Genomic DNA, 16,492 nt, shown 5'->3' on the forward strand with positions numbered 1-16,492 from the left:
GCAGGTTGAGCTTGGGCAATTTAACAGATGACCTAAAACCTCAGAGGTAATATTTTCTCTAGATAAGAGCACAGAAGCCTGGAACCAAGACAGAGAACCTAGAATTAATAGTTATTTGGAAGAGGGATGCACATAGGGGCATTGTTGCCTTACACCGTGCAGGTTGATAAGAATTTTTTGATTGATTCATTTTCATTCATATATTATCCAAATATTTAAATAGCTGTCAAAAAATTGGTTCCCAAGAAAGGATGCCACTGCATATATTTAAGATTGCAATATGCTTCTGGCTCCTTCTATCATCAGTCCAAGGGAAACAAAGCGGTAAATAACCATAGGTGGACCCCATTTCAAACATAGATGGCCTTCTCTGGCATCAGGAGAGAGAATAAAAATATTGATCTTTTCTCTCACTTTGTTTTTCTCTCAACCATTTTTTTTTTTGTGTATCCAGTGAAGGTAGGTAAGCCAGACTGAGAAAGAGAAAAGAGCCTTTCCTTCACTGCATCTCAGATGCAGGCACAAATTTTTTACTAACAAGCTTCATTTTTTTTTTTATCCTACATGTAGTTACTGGGTTTAACTCCTCATGAAATTTGTATGTCCTGTCATCCAAATTGCCCAATATCCCCACCAGTCTCACCCCCAAACACATACAGTACAAGCAAGCACACACACCACTGCCTCCAGGTGGTAATTGCATGCAGGGAGGACTACAGGCACTGTTTAAATATTAACCATGTTTTAATAGATGGCATTCCTGCACATCCATTATTTGTTTGTTTTCTGTTGTGGTTGTCTCTGTTACTCACAAAAGAAAAAAAGAAAACATATGTGTTATCTTTTTATAACAGTCTACTACAGAATAAGGTACAAAAGAACACTTCTGGAAACAGCAGAAGCCAGGCCTGCCCACTGAATTGCTCATCCAGTGGTAACCATTATATCAACAGCTGGAAATTAAGAACAAGACTATACAGTTTGGAGGATGTAGTACAGAACTATAGTTTGTTTCTGTATTTGGTACCAATATAATAAATATATAACAAAGGTGCACTTGCTCTAAAAATTAAACAGAAACATTCTGGTTGGTTAGATACTGCACTTTCAGTACTGCACATCACCTAGTACTTTTTTTTTTTGTACAAAAAAAGGTTAACTTATGCAATGTTTAATAATAAAACCAATAGTACACGCAAACCCGATCGTAGAAAAAGAAGAAAGAAACCAACAAAAAGCTAAAATTGTCACTTCCCAAAACAGCCCCTCCTCTGCCTACACAACCAAAGTAACCAGTCCTGTGAAGCAATTTCAGCACCACACCTGTCTGGACAGCTTCTGGATCCTTTATGAATCCCGAAAATGCCACAAGTCAAAGGTGAACAGCTGGGGGCGGGGCAGAGAGCTAAAGCAGCAGATGTTGTTTTTCTTTCTTTCTTCTTTCTTTCTTTCTTTCTTTCTTTCTTTCTTTCTTTCTTTCTTTCTTTCTTTCTTTCTTTCTTTCTTTCTCTTTCTTTTTCTTTCTTTTTTTCTCTCTCTCTTTCTTTCTTTTGCTTTCTGTTGCTTTCTTTCTTTTCTTTCAACCCATTTAAAGATTTTCGGCCAGCGAGGGACATTTCTAAAAGTAAATTTTTAAAAGCCTGGTCCTGGAAAAAGGAATGGTTAACTAAGGGGTGAGAAAGAGGGCTGACCAGAGACCAGTACATGTCATACACGTTTGTCTGGGACTGTCTCTGTGGTCTCTTGTAGTTCTGGTGCTTAATGTAGACATTTTCTTTAAAATGTACTATTGCCTGAGCCCGGCGGAAGGTGGGAATGGGGAAGGAGGGAAGCTGAAGGAAAAGTGAAAGCTTGGGTGGGGGTGGGGGGAGATGGAAGGAAGGGAAGGTAACTGAACCTTAACTTGACAGCTATGTACAACACACCGGGCCCCCTCCACTCCCTTTGCTCCAGGAATCAATGCCTCTTTTATATTTGGTAGCTTGTGCGGTTTCTCCTCCTTATTGTGTGTGTGTGTGGGGGGGTGCAGGGTGGAGAGGGAAGACGCATCCTTCATTGACAATGAGAAATTATGTGATTTGTCATGCGCTTGGATTGTGTTATTAGTATTATAATAATTACTATAAATATTAATAATAAAGTATTATCAGCGTTATTTCTTCTTCCGAGACTTTCCTCGCCCAATATTTACAAATACCGCACAGTGCCTCGGCGGAGGAGAAACAGAGTAAGGGGAGGGCAGAGACGGAAAGAAGGAAAAAGAGAGGGAGGCCAGAGAAAAGTGGAAGAGGAAAGATGGAGGGGGAGAAAGCAAGGACGGCAAAGATGCTGGAGATGAGGAAGGGGAGAGAAGAGGGGGCTAAATGATCAGGACAGTACCACCGTTTGCAAAAGGCCCTCGCCAGCTGTGTCCAAACAGGAGGAGGCTGCTTGTGCTCCTTGCGGACTGGGGGCGGGTGGTGGAGCCGGAGGAGCACAGGGACCCTGGCACGGGAGGCCAGGGGCCAGAGACGAAGAGGAGGCGTCGGAGGGGGTGCAGAAGGCAAAGTCCCGGGGCTGCCTCTCCAGCCGGGTTTCTTTGGCTTGGGCTGGGGCCTGGCCGCCCGCCGGGGGCAGCCCCCTGCCGCCGCGATTGCTGCTGCAATGATCCCGCTCGTACTCCTCCTGAGCCCTCTGCATCTTCCGCTTCTTCATCCTGCGCTTGTGGATGTGGAAGGTGGAGAGGGACAGCACGATGAGGCAGAAGATGAGGGTGACCAGGACGATCAGCACCAGCGTGGAGGAGAAGGACTGGAAGAGCTGCTGTCCCACCTGCGTGATGCAGGTGCCGCCTCCGCTGGCGCCTGTACCCGGGCCTCGGGCACTGGCGTTGCCGCTGCCGCTGGCGTTGGGGGAAGCAAAGGTCCGGTTGAGGAGACACGGCGGCAGCGCCAGCCTCAGCTCCTTGGGCGCCCGGGCACTCATCGGCGCTGGGCTGGGAGGGGCCGGGCCCACCAGACTTCCTCTCTCAGGCACACGGTTCCCACCAGCCAAGAAGAGGACGGAGCCCACGCCACCCAGAACTACTCCCTGGTGCGGGAGGGGATGCGCGCGCGGGCGAAGGGCCGAGGGAGCAACCGCGGGCAAGCAAGCCGGCGGGGAAGCGAGCGGCGCCCGGGAGATCCTCGCCGACCCCGCCTGGAACGCGTGTCCGCGCGCCCTCTTCCTTTCCCAAGGCACCAGGCTGCAGAGAGAACAGGCTTAGTTAGGATCCCGGCCGCTGCCCTGGGGGGCGCGGAGGGCCGAAGGCGCGGCCCCCGCCGCAAAGCGGCCCCCCGGGCACCCCGCGTCCGCCGGGCGCTGCCCGCCTGCTCCGCAGCCGCCGACCCCCGCCCGCCCCCGGCCGCGCGCCCTCGCCCCTCGCCGGCAAGGGGTCTGCGCCCGCCCCGCCGACAGCCAGATTACTCAGCAGATGAGGCAGCCTCCCGGCGCCCCCACAACTTTCTAATTGCAACAGACACACCGCCGCCCGGGAACGCGGCCCCTGCCGCCCGAGCCCCGCTCTCCTGCTTCCTTCGCCCTCCCGTGGATGTCTCGTCCTGGATCCTACCTCCCCAGCACCCACCCCGACCGCCGGGCGAGCGGGCTCCGGGTACGCAGCCCTGCCTGCTCCTCCCTCCCCCTCCAGACTCCTCTTCCCTGGCCGGCTTCAGAGCCCTTAAGTCCCATTCCCATGGGGGCACCACAGCAACCACATCCTACTCCGCCTCTGCCGCGCTGGATCGCGCTCCATCCTTTCTTCTGCCTCCTTCCCTGGTACCTCCCCCCACACACACCAGGAAGGAAAAAAAAAAAAAAGCAGCTGAAACACCTTTTTTTCAGCTAAAGCACGTCCCCGCAAACGCCCCCTTCTCTCCGTCTCCCCGTGCCCCGCACTCGGCAGTATCCTGCTTCTTTCCAGGGGGACGGGAAACGGAAGGGCGAGGGTTCTCGTTCGCAAAGTTTGGGGAACGGACCTTCCCTCCAGCCTTCCCAGCCCCAGCCCGAGGCTCTTTCCGGGGGCCCGAGCCGGGTAGACCCGCAGCGCGCAGCACAGCCCCTCGCCCGCCCTTCTCGAGAGGCAGCTGCAAACTGTTGCACTGCGGAGCAGAGGGGAGGCGCGCAAGCCGGGGCCGGGCCGGCCGGGTGGGGGCCGAGGCTGCCGCGGGGGTGCCTGCGCAGGCCGCCCCACTCGCGCCCCGCCACCCGGCAGCTGGGACCTTTAGCGGCACCGCGTCCCTTACCTGGGGCCACTAGCTGGCTGCAGGGAGGGAGCCCCCGCCGCGCGGCTGCAGTGGCGGCTGCAGAAGGCGCGGAGTGAAGGGGCCAGCGACCGAGCCCGGCTGCCGCTGCCGCCGCCGCTTCGGGGAGCTCAGCTCGCAGCCTATTGCCAGAGAGGCCGGTGACGTCAGGCAGCCACCGCTAGGGCTCCAAGCCACCCCTCGGGCCCCCACCCCACCCTCATACCCCAACATCTCGTCCTGGCAGAGTGAGCCTCTGCCACACGCATTCCTGGTTCCCTGTCCTTCCCCTGCCAGGGGCTACATGCGAGGAGCAACCCCCACCGTGGCACCGGGAGCAGCCCACCTCTGCACTCCTATGCCTCGGAAAGGAGGAAGCCCTGCCCTCAACCCTTTTCCACATGGTCCCAGGAACACGTTTTTACACCCCAGAGCCACCCCCCCCCCCTCAGGGTACACATTTGATTCCTCTCTCTCTCTCTCTCTCTCTCTCTCTCTCTCTCCCTCGGCTGATGAGGATTGTTCTCCTCTGCAAGCCTGTCTATGCTGGCCTGGTTCTGTACGGAAACTGCCTGAATATGAGAAATGAGAAGGGCATTTCTGAACGCGTGTGGCAGAGCATAAAATACAAACCTGAACACGTATTTAGTCACGAACAATGCAAATTAACTGTTTTCCTCTCCACCAGAATCTTCAACTTACCTCTCACTCCACCTGACTCATGTTTCTCCTCTACTCACTCACACGCTCATCTTCAGGCCCAAGACCCACTCCACATATTCAACATTCATTCTCTTTTAAGGTGTGCTTTGTGTGCACACAAGGCTTATGAGACAGGAAGGCAAAAATAACTCAGAGGAGTACAGAAATAAACTGTCCTATGAAAATTTTGAGTGTACCCCTTACTTTGCGGTAGTGTTAACAATAGCCTTTCAGCATAACAGATAGAACTTCCTGCAAGATTCTCATCAGCCTGCCTAAATCTAGGCAGAGATTAATCAACTCTTGCTTTAGGGTCTTTGGAAATACATGAACAGTACATCAGGTTACAGTAGGCAACTTTAAAATGAAGTATTCTCATTTTTATATTGGAGGAACCAGCTTGGAATAGCCCGTAAAGACACTGTATGATCTTAGGAAACATTCACTTGTCTTATTAAATGTGCACTTCCTTCTCCTCTCACTGTCTCATTTTCTTCCCATCTTTGAGTCTAACATATTTACTTGCAAAATTGAGTGGTGCAGTAAATATTGCTTTTTGCTGCTCTGCATCCAAACTGGGAGACAGCAGGGATGACCAACACCTCCCTATCTGCCTGCAAGTAGATGGTTTTATAAAAAAGAGGATTTGATACAGGGAGCAAAAGTTTGTTTGTCTGTAATCTGGGGGTCCCTTTTGACTCTGTGTTCCTATCTGGTCCTACTCCAATCTCTCCTTTTCCTCTCCTTGCTCGTGACTTACATATGAAGGAAGAAATGCATCATCTCTCCTCAAAATTTTGTTTTCATTCATTTGAATAAAAGCCATCAGATTTTTCTTCATAATTGTCCCAATAAAAAAGTTATCCCTATTTAAGCTAATATCAGTACATGCTGAATAATGCAAGAACGTCTCAGAGCACAGATTAATGCCCTTGGCTGCCAGATTCACATTGTTAATGATGGCCAGTGACCCCAGCGCTGGCTTAGCTTTCCTGCCTTGAATGAGGGCACCCAATGCCCTGTAAAAGCCACCTGCCATATTTGGACATTCTGACTTTGATGGGCTCAGCGGATGGAATGGTGAGCCTTGTGATCACTAAGTGAGACTTCACCATTAACGCTTGACATGCAATGCCCCATTTTTGTACACTCTCTTTGCTCCTGAAAAGTTGAGTTTAATCAACATTTTGTAAGGCAAATCCAATTTTGAATACTCCAAAAAAGAGATGTGGCTATTTAAAGAGACTCTTTAGAAAAACTGTCTTGTAAAGCAAAGAATCTTTACATAATTAGAATTAACTCTCACTGGTCTGTTTTCTAGACTTAGGAGAATGAGTTATCTGGTTTTCCCAGTGAGAAACATGCATAGCTTTACAATATATTGTAATGTATATAAATAATATAAGTATTATATATATATATATATATATATATATATATATATATATATATATTCCTTTGCCCACCAAGCTTCTAGGACACGTGAGTAGGCTGCCATTGTTCTTATTCTTTTGTTATAAATGATAACCATCTGTTATGACATGAGTGCTAAAAGTGTCTGTACCATTTTACACAACCTATGAAAAGACAAGGTCTTGCTTTGTAGAACTTATAATCTACAGCAGATGAATGTGATCCACAAGACAATAGTATTTAACTGGAAATGATTTAGGTAAAGACATCAATTTTCAGGTCAAAAGCTCAGCACACTCCCCCCCCCCTACTATAGTTTAATAATTTGTTCATACCCAGAGAATGAATGTGCACATAGACTTGGATGTCATTGGGTAGTAGAATCCAAGCCCCGGGAACACTAGTAACAGTAAATATGCACACCTCTTGGTCCAGAGGAAGTGAGCCCACTGAATTGCTGTATGATTTTGGAACATCTGGCACAATGGCAAGACTTCTTCTAGACAACACGCTGCCACTGTTCTCAGCACCAAAGTTCTCAAACCACACTTTCAAGATCAGAGGGCCAAAAAGCTTCTGAGATTCCCAGCATCTTCCCTTTGTAATAGGAAAGGCCCTCTTGACTTAGGCACATTCCAAATATTCAGAGCATATAATACTTGCTCTCAACTTCAATGAGAGATCTCCATCTAGCATAGAGAGACATGCCACATGGGTTCTTGGTACTGAATCAATAATGACAACTAGTGCTGCTATTATTATCTCAAAATACCTACTATGTGCCAGGCTGTAGTAGCATTGATCCTTAATCTAACCTTGCAAAGTTATTTTTGATAAAACAAAAATGATATTCATTCATTCATTCATTCATTCATTCACTTATTTGCTCAACAAAAACCTTTGACTACCTGCTGTAAGTCAGCTGAGGAAGCTAAAGCTCATGGAAGCTAAAGACCATGCCGAGGTCACTTAATCACTTAATTAGTAAGTATATTATAGATATCAAACCTAAGCAAACTGATGCCAAGATTAGTATTCTTTTTCATATTCTCTCTCTCTCTCTCTCTCTCACACACACACACACACACACACACACACACACATGCACACACTCTAATTCTACCCGTATTTCAATTTTATCTATCTACAAGTATAAACAAGGAAAGTCAGAGAAAAGCACAGCTGTTTGATTGAAGCAGAGGAGGGGAGATACAAAGCCCCATTTGGGAGGTCTCCTCCACTCCCTCAGCAGCAGTCCACCAGACACTCCACACATTCCCTTGGACTGAGCAGAGTCCAGTTGGAAAGCCCTGCATGCACCAGGTTACCTAGGCAGATCATTTGAGACCATGGCAGCATGATCCACGTGAGGTCCCTTGCAGATTTACAGGGGCTTTGCAGAGGATGTTTGGGTCCTGACATTCTACATAATCATTCACCTGGACTTTCCTGCATTCCTACAGAGTGTACTCCATAGGCTGTCATGCTGCTGTTAAATCAACTGCTGTCCCATCCTAGCCAGCAATTAATTAATAAACAAAGTAATGACTGAAGCTCTAGACCTTGTTCAAAGCTAACTAGTTTTCCTCTGATTCAGTTTTCTCATCTGTAAAATGAGAATAGTATCTTCTCTGCAGTGTTATTTTATGTACTAAGCATATACTAAGCATTCAGTAAATGGGAGTATTTTACACTATATAGAAAACTACTAGGATTAATATTTTATCCCTAAGAGTGGGAGCATTATATTGATTTGGACATCAAAATTCAGGAGAATTTTGATCAGTTTGAGCATCCTTTATGGGAGGATAACTGTAAGTAAAGGGATCAAAAACAGTAACAGATAATGAGCAGTTCAAGGAGCTAAAAATACTAATCTTAGAGATAGAAAGACATCAGAGATGCAGCAGAGGATCTTCAAACATTTGGAGCATCATCAATAGAAGATGAATTTATCCTACTCTATGTACTTACAAGAGAACTTAAATATAGTAGAACAGATAAAGGGTACAAAGTATTTTTTCAATTCATGATTTTGGTATTGGAAAATCCTTTCTAATCATGCAGAAGACTGTTATCAAGATCACCAGTCTTCAAAATGGGAGACTCAGATCCCTGAGAGTACATTAAGATATTTCTAGGGGTACATGGGTATGTATCGTTTTCAAGGAATCATTTCCCAAATCCTCAAGCTCTATGTGTCCTTTTCTCTAAATGTATCTAAGGTTAGCATTTATTCTTTGTCACCACTCCTTGCATTTTTCCTACTTTATAAAAGAAGACCCTACATTTGCCAATCCTCACCCAACACGCATTCCCCGGGGTATGAGAACAAAGGAATACCATGAGGTTGTATAATTCTTGAGACTGTGACAGCAAAGCATAAAGATCATCTGTAAGAAATAGTGATAGGACAGTGCCTTATTTCATCCAGATGACAGACTCATTTTAAGGCTCTATGTCTACCCATATTTTGATTTATCTTAGGATTTAGAAGTGAGAAGTTGTCACAGGGATACAAGTATTCTAGTTTATTTAAATTGAAAAAGGAGTCCAGACTTTTCACCTAAAAAGTAAACCTCATTTGTCTATTTTGATTAACAATTTGAACTGCATTTACCTGATAGTATGGAAGATATATTATACAAATTGAATGAACTAAATCTATCAATCTGATGTTCTGACAAGTATATTTAAAGTACACACATGATATGGAATATGCTAGACATTAATTCTTTACAAACATTACGATTAAAAAGTTTGGGCAGCTCCGGGTGGCTCAGCGGTTTAGCTTCGCCTTCAGCCCAGAGTGTGATCCTGAAGACCCAGGATTGAGTCCCACGTCGGGCTCCCTGTATGGAGCCTGCTTCTCCCTCTGCTGTGTCTCTGCCTCTCTCTCTCTCTCTCTCTCTCTCTCTCATGAATAAATAAAATCTTTAAAGAAATTTAGATGTCAAATTCAAACGTCCAAAGGAATCCGTGATTTTCCAAAATTCTTTTAGGGAATATTCAGGAGAAAAAAACTTTGAAGATTTCTATTCCAAAGTGTCCAATTCCTGTGACACTATCTGGAAAGTTTCAAATGCAAACTAAACTGACCCATCAGGAGGGTTTATAAAGATTTCATACTAGGGTAAGAGTTTAAACCAGGTGGCCGCTCTAAGTTTAGGAAAGACTGAGACCCTACACATCTTTATATACCTATCAAGGTACTTCTAATCCCTGGTTGCCTAAATTTGTCCCTTTATGTCTCATAATAAAGCACTGTCTAAAAGCCTAAGACACACTGAAATTTGGATATTTGTACCAAAAGTCAAGATTTGTCATGCTACATTATCCTTCACTACAAAAGTCATTCATTAAACAAATAGTGTGTCCCTATTATGTGCCACAAATTACACTAGGTGCTCAGGGTATCACTGACCAAGGGAAAGCCTCTGTAATCTGGCTTACAGACATGATTATATTCTGATTATCTGGCCAATGGCAAAAAAAAAAAAAAAGAAAAGAAAAGAAAGAAAAAAGAAAAAATGCTAACATTCTTCTTTTTTTCTAATATTTTTAAATAAAATATCACTTGCATCAAAGAACGGAAGAATGTAAACTATGTAGACTGATGGATATGAAGCCAGAGAGGTCGATGGGTAAAGATAGATGGACCAGCAGATGTCAAATAATTCATAAGATCTTCATGACTAACAACTCCTAGAAAATGAGAGTTTTGGGTCATTATCAGAAAGTCAGTTGCACATACTTCTTTCAAGTGCTACACAGTCCGTGAATTTGCCTTTCATGAGAAAGGTAAGCTGGAAATATTTCTACCATGCACAACAAGGTATACTTTAGACCAAGGTTTCTCAATCTCAGCAGTACTGGCATTTTGGGTCAGATAATCCTTTATTGTCAAGAGATTGTCTTGTGCATTATAGACTCCTGTGGTAAGCAGAATTCTCAAGATGGTCCCCCCTCTTCCAGTTATTCTATCAAAAGCTAATGAGGACTGCTGTGATGTAATTAAAGTTCCAAATAGATGACTTTCAGTTATTATTCAGATAGCCCTGATCCAATCAGGTGAACCCTTTAAAAGAAGAGTTTTCTCTGGCTGCTGGGCAGAAGAGAAGTCAGAGATTCAAAGCACAGGGTTGGGGCCAGGATGGGGGTGTGTTGGGGGCAGTTCAGCATGCTGTTGTTGACTTAGAATATGGAGGGGGAATTTGAGCAATTTCAGATGGGCGCCCATTAGGAGCTAAGAATTAAGAATGTCTGACAATCAGCAAGGAAATGGGGACTTAGTCTTAAAACCACAAGGAACTGGGATGCCTGGGTGGCTCAGCGGTTGAACGTCTGTCTTTGGCTCAGGGTGTGATCCTGGAGACCCAGGATCGAGTCCCTCATCGGGCTCCCTGCATGGAGCCTGCTTCTCCCTCTGCCTATGTCTCTGCCTTTCTCTGTGTCTCTCATGAATAAATAAATAAAATCTTAAAAAAAAAAACCCACAAGGAACTGAATTCTGCCAACAACATCAATGACATTAAAAGAGAATTCTCCCCCAGAGTTTCCATATAAGAGCTCAAATTAACCAACACCTTGATTTCAGCCCTGTGATACTCGAAGTAGATACCTGGTCAAGCACCCTTCCTAACCTCCCCCGACTTCTGACCCACAAGATAGTGGGTTAATAAAGCAGTGTTGTTGTAAGTTGCTATGTTACATAGCAAAAAGAAACTAATCCATTTGTTTGGTGGCATCCCCAGCCTCTACCCACTAGATGCCAGTAGTACCCCTCCCCGGGGTACCATCAAAAATAGCTCTAGACAAATGTCATAGAAATGGTGGTACAAAATCACCCCTGGTTGAAAACCACAGCCCTAGACATACTACTTGTCTCTGTACAGTTAGGAAACACTGGTCCTAACCAGTGTATAGACGGGCACCTTGAGCCTTACCCATATTTTATGACCATTTCAGTTACTGTTTTCTCTGAGTTGTTGAATTTGATCAAGATGAAACGAGACCATCAGGAATTCTCTAATAAGTCAATCTATAACAAATTTTAAAAACATCAGTTCCCAGAGGTCAAAGAGAAGAAAAGCATTTGGAGGAGGAGAATAAATGATTTCAACAAAAATTGTTGCCTTCCATGTTAAACGAAGATTCACACAAAGAAAGAGGAGGTGATCTCACTAGATTTGATTATGGATTTGGATTTTGTTTTCTACCACACAAAAATACACAGCAAGAGAGAAACACTTGGTTTAGGTCACAGATGTGTTGCTGAGCCCACTCAGGGCTCTTGAAGATTCTGATGGAACACAGTGATGGTAAGTGACTTATTGCACATGGTAGGTGGCCATCTCCATTCCTCCTGTTTCTCTCTTCCTTATTAAGCAAGCGTTACTGTATTTATTTTGAGAATAAAGAAAGAAAGCCTCATGCATTTCAACCTTTTGTCTCTTGCAATCTTTTCTTCTCCTCCATTGTCTATATATCATTTTATGCTTGCAAAAGAAAACAAATGAAACAATGTTACAATATGGCTTTAAAATAGCCTGGGAGTTAGCAACCACCAAATAAGGTGGGTTAGAAAATACACACATGAGACAACAAAGATTTCTTCCTGCACTCTATGCTACCTTTTCTCTAGGTGAGTTGTTATCCATTTTGCTTTTCATTTTTATAACAGAACATATAGAGAGAAAACCTAGAGTGTTTCTGAGGAAGACAAAGGCAACAATGTATTAGAAGGGTCATGCTGAACAGACACATCTGATGCAATCAAATGAAACTTTGTTTTTTGGTTTGTTTCACTGTACCTTTAGAGACTGCCCAGAAATAGTTCCTCTGCCATTAAATAGAAATTTAATAGGTACATAATTTTTTGGATCACTTTTAGTTAAAAGACATTCTTATATCCTTTTAAATCAGAATACAAGGTCAATTCAATAAGTAGAACATCTTCACACAGACACTTAATAAAAATTCAAAACCCAATTAATCACATATTTTCTCTTTCCTCACAAATTTAGCTTATTTTAGACTAAAAGCCTAGAGGCATGATAAAGGAATAACATTTGGCTTCTTCTGTATTTCTCTGACTTGTATGTCTCTTCCATTTTCTTCACCAACCATTCCTAGATTGCTAGTTTCTTATCTCTCCAGTGTCAAAGCAGAGGGAAAAAATGGTAAAGGGATAGGAAATTTTTACTTGGTCTTCTGTCCCAAGATGACGCTACACTCCTGGGGCTAATAGATGTTCAGGTTGACTCAGGATGGAGAATTTCCTCCTTGACCTGTTTTACATTCATCCCTTCACTTAGCTGTCACTGGTGACTACTTCCTCATCCCTAGAATCTGATATTTCTTTCCGTTTCTAGCTGTTTAATCTTAAGGGAAAATTGGGAAAGAGTGTTCAACACCCACCTAAGAAAATCCCCATATGAGGAGCAAGAGAGCTGGGTATTTTTACACTAATGGTAGATCATTCATTGCAAGCTATTATTTCTCAAACTTGGAGGAACTATCCCAGCAGTATAGTAGAGTCCATGAGAGGAGTCCTGCCCAAGACCTTAAAGCTGCTGTCATGGGAGAATGTTCCAATTTAAAAAATTCTGTTTATCCAGCCTTATACCCCTCACTGTTGGGGCAGCACCCTCAAAGCCCACTTTCAGGTATAATGTTCCTGATTCTATAAGGACATATTAGGCAAGTCTTGAAGCTCTTCTGTTAATGACCCCCTTTTTTTCCTGGGGCAGCGAAAATATTTTCTCAGGAGCTCAACCTGAGCTTTGATCGTAGTAGTTGTTCTAGAACCTATGAAGCAAGTAAAGGTAAACCTTAAGGAAGGTAAGTATCATCTTATGACGTGTCTGCCTCTTCATGATTTCTAGGCAATGAGAATCTGCAATCCTGTAACAAGGGGAAGGAAACTTATTTTCATAGACCCAGGAATTCAGGAGAATCTGTTAATTCAATGCTCTCAAGTACATCAGGCCCCAGTATACTCATCTCAGGCCTCAAGGCCACAATCCTCCCACACCGAGGCCCTTGATTTTAGCATAGGAGACTTGCTAGGGCTAAGAATCAAGTCTCTGCAATTCTATTTTTTTCATACTCAGGTGGGTCTGCCTTTTGACTACAGGAAATATGGTCCTTTAAATGCTGAATTAGAGGTCTTCTGGGCTTCACATGGAGACCAATTTGTTGATTAGCTGAAATGAGGTGGTCATTTTCCTTCAGTGCCACTGTGACCATTAATACCAATTCCATAGTCATCATTACCACGGCCACCACCGTATCTAAAACATGCTTTATATTATGTAAGCCTGTTTCCCATTCCAATACACCACAGATGAAAATATTCATAATTGTGATGCTCAGCATGCCAGGGCTTACCATCAATTATAGAGCCCTTTTTGTGATCTGGTTGGCAAGTTCCAGAATCCTATAATAAGAGTATTCTTTCTTGGACCTCTTCTATTGCCAAGTGTCTTAGTCTGAGTTCCACCAGAAGTAGTAGACATCAAGGGGGGATGTGAATGCAAGTAATTTATTTGGGAGTTGCTGAGGATACCAGTAGGGAAATGAGGGAAGAAGAGACAGCAGTAAAGGGGTACAACACAAAGCCCATTACCACCAGAGTTTTATCCCATCAGGAAATTTGGGAAACAGCATCAGATGCATGCCTCAGAATCTTCCCTGCCTAGAAACAAGGGAATTGTGGTATTTGTAAGTATACAAATACATTTCAATTTCAAGTCAATCTTAAGACTGCTCCAGAGGAATTAATTCCTTGACACATCTAGCCTACTTCACCCTCAGGCAGAGTGGCATGTTCTAGAAAAATCCTTAGGAACAGAGTCATTAGTAATTAGAAGTCAGCAGGAGCATACTGAAAGTGAAGGGTCTAAGGAATATGTGTGAAGTGCTGAGGACATCTGGTATTAGTTCCCTCATCTGGAGCACATTTACTCAGCGGGAGACACTCAGGTACCTTTGCCCAGAATGAGATCAAGGAATGCAGATTAATGCAACTTGAGCAAGCCTCCCCTGGTTCTGCTACCAAAGCATCTGTCAGACTTTTGTCCTTTACCTTTCTTTTTTCATTAAAAGATTTTATTTATTTATTCATGAGAGACAGAGAGAGAGAGGCAGAGACACAGGCAGAGGGAGAAGCAGGCTCAATGCAGGGAGCCCGATGCGGGACTCAATCCTGGGACTCCAGGATCACGCCCTGGGCCAAAGGCAGGTGCCAAACCACTGAGCCACCCAGGAATCCCCTCCTTTAGCTTTCTTGCCTAAGGTAAGAAAGGTACACACAGTTCCCCTGCCCACCAACAACTGCAGCAACACATACATCTAACTCTCCACAGAGCTTCTACATATGAAGTTAATCCTCATTTGGCCAAGGCAGAGGAAGGAAGGGGTAGACTTTCAGAAGAGTAGCACCCAACTGCCAGGAAATATCTTCCCACCTCTCCCTCATTATGACTCTTTTTTATATCTTTGATATGGTTAAGAGACCAAGGATCATGAAGAGGGTTATTACATATTTCTGTTATAAATTATCACATGAGGGATCCCTGGGTGGTGCAGCAGTTTAGCGCCTGCCTTTGGCCCAGGGCGCGATCCTGGAGACCCGGGATCGAATCCCACATCGGGCTCCTGGTGCATGGAGCCTGCTTCTCCCTCTGCCTGTGTCTCTGCCCCTCTCTCTCTCTCTCTCTCTCTCTCATTCTCTGTGACTATCATACAGAAATAAATAAAAATTAAAAAAAATAAATTATCACACATGAAAATGAAGACTCGTCTCACACTGTAGGGATTCTACACCTCAGTAGAAATGGAGGCCGGAAGAATGGTGGTCTGATACCCTCTTATAATAAGTAGCAATTGGGACCAGCCTCAAACAAACATCCCTATACATAGTCTTTGAAGGGAACAGAGCATGTAGAAATTTTTCAAAGTGACTTTACCATGGACGGTGATGAGGGTGGGAGGGGATTGTAGAGGGCATGAATATTTACCAAATTCCAAGCATTTTGCATTGGCTCCCTTTTAATTTCTACAACAGCCATTTGACCGAGGTTTGGCTATTACCGTTCCTATGGAGGAACTGGGTTTTATCTTGTCCAGAGCACACACTCGGTTATAACTAGATAGATCTGAACTGAAATGCTTAACTACCTGGCTCCAGAGCCCACAATCATCCATTACGCCAGGGACAGAAGTCACCACCTCTAAATGCTACCAGGGACCACGAAGAGAAAATACATGTATGATATATAAGAGAACAAAAATGGCTGACCAAGCAAAACAAAATCTCATGATCTTGAACTGGGTTTGGGCCATGAGCCCCTGGTTTGCTGATTTAGACCAATGTCAGTGCAGCAGATTTGAAGGCCAACAACCAGGTACAGATCTAGTTCAGCCACCTCTAATTCTGAAAATTGTGATGAATCATTTAATTTCTGTGTGTCTCAGTTTCTACTTCTATAACATGGGGATAACAAACTTCTATTTTATGATTTCAAAACATATATAGAAATTTCCTGGCACAGAGAAGTCATTAGCCCATGCACATATTCTCCCATGTACAGTGGGCTTTTAGTCTTGTCCCTTTTCTGTTTTTTAAAACTCCCTCTCTATTCCTAATGATTTTATAGCATAGAAAGTAGAAGAATATGATGGGAAGATCCAGAGTACATAGGGTTCTACATAGATCTGGCAGGTTATTTGAAATTATGGAGGTATGGAGGGTGGGTGACATAAAGCAATCTTTGCCTGACTCCAATAAGGAATGAAGAGAAATACCATGTGGAAAAGGAGATATGGCCTCTGCACACTCAGGTCTGATGGGCTAGTGAGAAAGGTTAGCATAGATCACTCTTTGTCTCTAATGCTATTTTATTATTGGAAATACAGGTATATTTTCTTTCAAGTAAGTTTATGATCATTAATAACATCAAGAAACTACTAATCAAAAAGGACAGATAGTCCAACAGACAGTCTTCTATTATTTTTGTATCACCGAACACATTTTTGCATGATTGTGTTGATTTACAAAAATCTTCCAAGTGTTTCTTAAATCCCACATAGGAATGATATCATATGGTATTTGT

At 43.9% G+C, this 16,492-nt stretch overlaps 1 protein-coding gene across 5 annotated transcripts; it reads right to left on the reverse strand.

Moving 5' to 3' along the window:
* Window positions 1–833: 833 nt before the first annotated feature.
* Window positions 834–4,433, reverse strand: C10H11orf87 (chromosome 10 C11orf87 homolog). Of its 5 annotated transcripts, none has more exons than XM_041769874.1 (2): window positions 4,263–4,433; window positions 834–3,223 (listed from the first exon to the last, which is right to left on the reverse strand). In XM_041769874.1, the coding sequence occupies exon 2, from the start codon at window positions 2,962–2,964 to the stop codon at window positions 2,368–2,370; it is 597 nt and encodes a 198-aa protein (XP_041625808.1). In that variant the 5' UTR covers window positions 2,965–3,223; window positions 4,263–4,433; the 3' UTR covers window positions 834–2,367. The 5 variants fall into 5 exon arrangements, with proteins under 5 accessions (XP_041625808.1, XP_041625811.1, XP_041625813.1 ...); XM_041769877.1 differs by lacking the exon at window positions 4,263–4,433 and adding an exon at window positions 3,851–3,875; XM_041769879.1 differs by lacking the exon at window positions 4,263–4,433 and adding an exon at window positions 3,742–3,762.
* Between the last annotated feature and the right edge of the window lie 12,059 nt (window positions 4,434–16,492).

This window comes from Vulpes lagopus, chromosome 10 (genome assembly GCF_018345385.1).
Source record: "Vulpes lagopus strain Blue_001 chromosome 10, ASM1834538v1, whole genome shotgun sequence".
Taxonomy (NCBI): Eukaryota; Metazoa; Chordata; class Mammalia; order Carnivora; family Canidae; genus Vulpes; species Vulpes lagopus.

Coding starts and splice junctions, on each gene's coding strand:
- C10H11orf87 (XM_041769874.1), bottom strand. CDS start 2,964: ATGAGTGCCCGGGCGCCCAAGGAGCTGAGGCTGGCGCTGCCGCCGTGT.